A 4,436-nucleotide genomic window follows, 5' to 3' on the forward strand; every position below is an offset into this window, starting at 1 on the left:
CAGGAGCAGCAACTGGAAAGCAAGACCGTATCATAAGGGGCCACTGAGCTACATAAAATAAAGATTGACCATGCCACCTTGCTTTTATCTTTGTTCTTTACTTATAATTATTCTGATCCAGTTAAAGGTACTGTGGTTAATTAGAAAGGCATGTCTGGTTATTTGGCTTGCAGGAGACTCAATGCCACTGAAGCACAGAAATAAATGTTCTTTGCAGCGAGGCAACGTGCCTCAGCTGAGGTAGCCCAAGCAGTTGTCATAAACCAGCTTGGCCTTCCAGCATGGCAGCAACATTAAGTTTCCAGTAAGAGCTGAAATAATGTCGTATTTCTCTCCCTTTTGCAACATCGGTGAAACTCTATTGCTTATCATCACAAGCAGTGCCTTGACTTAACACAGCAGTCTTGCTCTTTGTCCCAGCTGTTTTTTCCTGCAAAATTCTCCTTCTTCCAGGTGTGGTGGTAAAATTATTAGTATTTAGGATTTCAGAGGGCTGGCTAAGAAGTTTATCCTAACTAAAAGAACATTCCTTTCAACTAAAAGCTAACAGTCTGATTGTTGCCGACTCTCCACTTCTAAGCTCATATGAGGTGTGCCGCTGCCATAGGCTCCACCAAGAGCCATCCCTCCATTCTGTCACCATATTTACTGTCTGATTCCTTCTTAGAATTGTGGCAGTTAGCAAGCTATTTAAGGAGCCCATCCCTCCCAGGATGGACACCTGGCTTTGTTAACATCAAAATAATTGTTTTTCCTCACCACCTTCTTTTCTGAAACAGTATATTGGTTGGGTCTCTGCGATCACTTGGCAGAGAACAGAAGAGCAGAGAGAGAGATGCTGCCCTAAAGTTCTCTCAATACAATCTTGGTTAATAACGCCTCTGCCTGACCTGTCCGAAATTGTACTTGTGTTATTATGCACCTGGAGTCCCCAGATCTCCAATACAGGTTAATATTCACAGGATCTGTTTATCAAAAAGGTCCTCACTAGTAAAATCATAATACGCACTTAATGTTTATAAAACACACAGCCTTAATTAGAAATCTTTTAATTTACACTAAACAAGAATAGAAAATTATTGAAGGTGTAAAAATCCACTGTCCTTATCACACAATAAAAAAAAAAACAAACCAAAAAAACCCACCACAGAAATTGATGCTGCCCATGACTAAACCTTCCAAGACTCAAGAACAAGTTTCTCCATCTCTTTTAGAATTTCACACACAAAAAAAAAAAAAAAGTCACATCTACATTTCTGCTAAAAAACAGAAACATGTTGAAAATTCCCAAATCAGGGAGAGGGATTTGGAAGAAACAAATACTTGAGCCACCGGGAAAAGGCTTTTCGGGTTCTTTGGCTCTCACCATACAGGCGTCCTTACCAACACACGTGTGGAACAAACGAGAAGGACTACGCTGCTCTCCAGCCTGAATGCACCTGTGGATGACACAGCACTGGAGTACCCTGTATCCACAGCTCCCCTCCCTCAGCCGGGAGCTGGATTGGTCCAGAGGACTGAGAAACAGTCACAGTTCCCATTTTTTTCTGTTCAGATAAAGGGGTTGAGGGTTAACCTTAATACTGGAAGCTGCGTTTAGTCTGAATGTCATCAAGAATCTGCTGTAATTCCTCATCTTCAAATCGGCCTTCCAGGCTGCAAGATAAGAACAAGGAGGGGACATTAAAGGTTTTAGAAATAATCTCCCCCCAGACTCATTTCAGACAGCCATAATTCTCTCCCACCAGTCTCAACACCATCATCACCCACCTGTAGCATTACTGTACAACTATCACTCTAATCCCTTTAAATCACATCCTCTTTAAATGACAAAACTCCATCCTTCCCAGAACTATCTGCTGAATAATTTCAAATCATTTTATCACAAAGGCAAGGCAGGCGCAGGTTTCAATAGACCTCTAAATGAAGTCCATATAACTTCATGCTTATAAGCCAGTCCAGTCTTGCTATGAAATCTTAGTATACAAGGAAGAAACTGTAATCAGATGAGTGTTTCGTTCTTTCTTCTATCTCAGACCATGAGGTAACATATCAAGATACGAAATAGTTACTGCTCCCCTGTACATTATCCACAGTTCACAGGAGAAATATCATTTGCTCCAACAGAAAAAAAACACAAAACCACAAACCAAAAAACCCCCCAACAAACAACCAAACAGCTGGGTGGGCTAAGACCCCACTGTTTACACTTAATCCAGTAAATATCAGAAGTGTCACTGGGGACATATACGAAGATTGCCTCTCTGTCAGATCAATGGGTAGGTGAAGAAAAACCAAGACTAAAAGTTTTTCTATCAACAGAGCTGAATTGAAGAGAGGGCGCATCTGCCCATAGCTGGCTTCAGACCACAGGAAAGTAAAAAGTAGTCGGTTTACGATACATAAATGCTTACCTAGGAATCAAGGCCTTCGCTTCCTCAGCTGTTTCAGGACACAAGTTAGCCAAACATGCCAGTTCAAATTTATGGAGCTTCTTCTGGAGCAGCAAACTGTAAGGAAAGACAACAACTGGGTGAAATGACAAGCAAGTTAGAAACATAAAAGGGCATAAACCAAACCAAGTATCTTTTTTTTTTTCCCACTCTGCTTTTGGCTCTGAAGTCAATGTTTTTTTCAGGAGGAAATACTAGTTATATAACTGCACAGAGCAAAAAAAAGTCACATCTGTTAACTCCACTTCCCCAGAGTTAGTCTACAAAGTCTAGAAAATCCTTGCATTTACTGCAATCAGCTGTCATTTAAATACTGAAAACAAAGCGGCTCAGAAGGCTTGGCCTAGACAAAGTACAACTCTCCATGAAGAATTATGATCAAATTTCTTGCCTCTTCAGAAAGACAAGATTCAGAATTATAGTACAAATCAGGAAACACCACAAAACTGTACTTTCATAAAGCAACATCAATATTATGCACAAAACTCTCCAGTATAGTCTTATGCCCTGACTTTTCCACTCACCTACGGACACTGGCAATGGTTTCACGGTTTTTGAAGCGGCTGAAGCGTGCTGTGTAGTTCAAGGTTTTCATGAAGACTTCTGAAAGCTCCTGCTCATCTTCTGCGCTTTCATTCTGTTGCTTACGATGCTCAAGAAGCATATGTACTTCTGAATTTAGAAGGGTTTCCGCAGTTTCAAATTCTACATTTGAATGAGTGAAAATCAGCACAAAAAAGGTAAAGCATGGATGAAAAAGTCCACTTACAGAAGTTTTCTATGTAAATTTAGCTTTGGGAAATAAGGACATGAAAAACGTGCTTCACTGTAACTGTGCAAGCCCTTTCACCAATGACTGGACAACATTTCATACTGAAAATGCTGATAAAAATGACACCATTTTGAGCAATAATCCAATGTCTTTCTTTTCTTGACTACACATTTTATATTTGCTGCCCTAACCTTCTGATTTGTCACATTTTTGCATACGTTTTCTTCACCCATTTTTGACAGAACTTGAATAATGTATGACTTGTTTTAGAAAAAAATTTTTAGAACTGTAATGTTCAAAAATTCAAAAGTGACGCCTATGGTCTTTGAAAGCCTCCGAGTTCTTAAAGTACACATAGATGCTGCTGAACAATTTTTGAAAGGCTTTGTTTACTTGAAAGGTGAATTAGGCCACTGAAATTTTATTATCATTAAAAAGTTTTAACCAATCTTAACAGATCCCCCCCCACCTTTTTAGGCAACTCTCTTTATTTTTGTTCATCATCACCATATTTTTTCCAATAACAAGAAGGTCTTTCAACATCAGCAGTACGAGCTGTTCAAAGCAGCAGGATCAGAGGTGGCATCCTGGAGTGTCCTTCAGCACTGTTTTATAAAACCAGACAGATACAGGGCAGTGCAAGAAAGGGACTGGCAACCTTTATTTTACATGGAGTGGTAAAGTAATTTGGGCTGAACACGGGTAGGCTATAGATTTTAGTGTAAAAACATCCAAAACCTTGTCATTCAGGACTACATTTTTTGTTAAAAAAGGCAGCAATATCCCCCCCTTTCTTTTTTTTTTTCCTCCCTCCTCTTCCAGGGCAGCTTTGAGGAATCAACACAGCTCTGGAATTTATCCTGAATAGTTTTCTGAAAAAAGTACACAGAGTATCAGCATCCCTAGTTACAACTCAGGCTCTAGAAAGCTGGTTTAGTAAACACAGCACTATCTTAACGTCAAGAAACATTAACGAAAAAGTAATGGTTATATAAAAAAAAAACAACAAAAAACAAACAAACAAAAAAAACAAGAACCTTTTTGCTATAACCTGTTGTGATTTTTTTTTTTTTTTATTTTATTTTATTCCGGTGCACACGTAGTGCTCCACACAAGTAAGAACAGACACATCTTAGCGATCATGGGGTCCTTAAATATATACAAATGATTTATTATCCCCGATTTTTAACACCTGGGGCCCTGTAACCGCT

General features: G+C 39.2%; 1 protein-coding gene across 1 annotated transcript; it reads right to left on the minus strand.

The window, feature by feature from the left end:
- Positions 1–1,181: 1,181 nt before the first annotated feature.
- Positions 1,182–3,154, minus strand: POLR2D (polymerase (RNA) II (DNA directed) polypeptide D). The gene is made up of 3 exons (XM_009880390.1): positions 2,978–3,154; positions 2,415–2,510; positions 1,182–1,656 (listed from the first exon to the last, which is right to left on the minus strand). Exons 1-3 carry the CDS (start codon positions 3,115–3,117, stop codon positions 1,578–1,580), a joined length of 315 nt encoding a protein of 104 aa, XP_009878692.1. The 5' UTR covers positions 3,118–3,154; the 3' UTR covers positions 1,182–1,577.
- Positions 3,155–4,436: the final 1,282 nt, after the last annotated feature.

Source organism: Charadrius vociferus, unplaced genomic scaffold (genome assembly GCF_000708025.1).
Source record: "Charadrius vociferus isolate BGI_N301 unplaced genomic scaffold, ASM70802v2 scaffold270, whole genome shotgun sequence".
NCBI classification, from domain to species: domain Eukaryota; kingdom Metazoa; phylum Chordata; class Aves; order Charadriiformes; family Charadriidae; genus Charadrius; species Charadrius vociferus.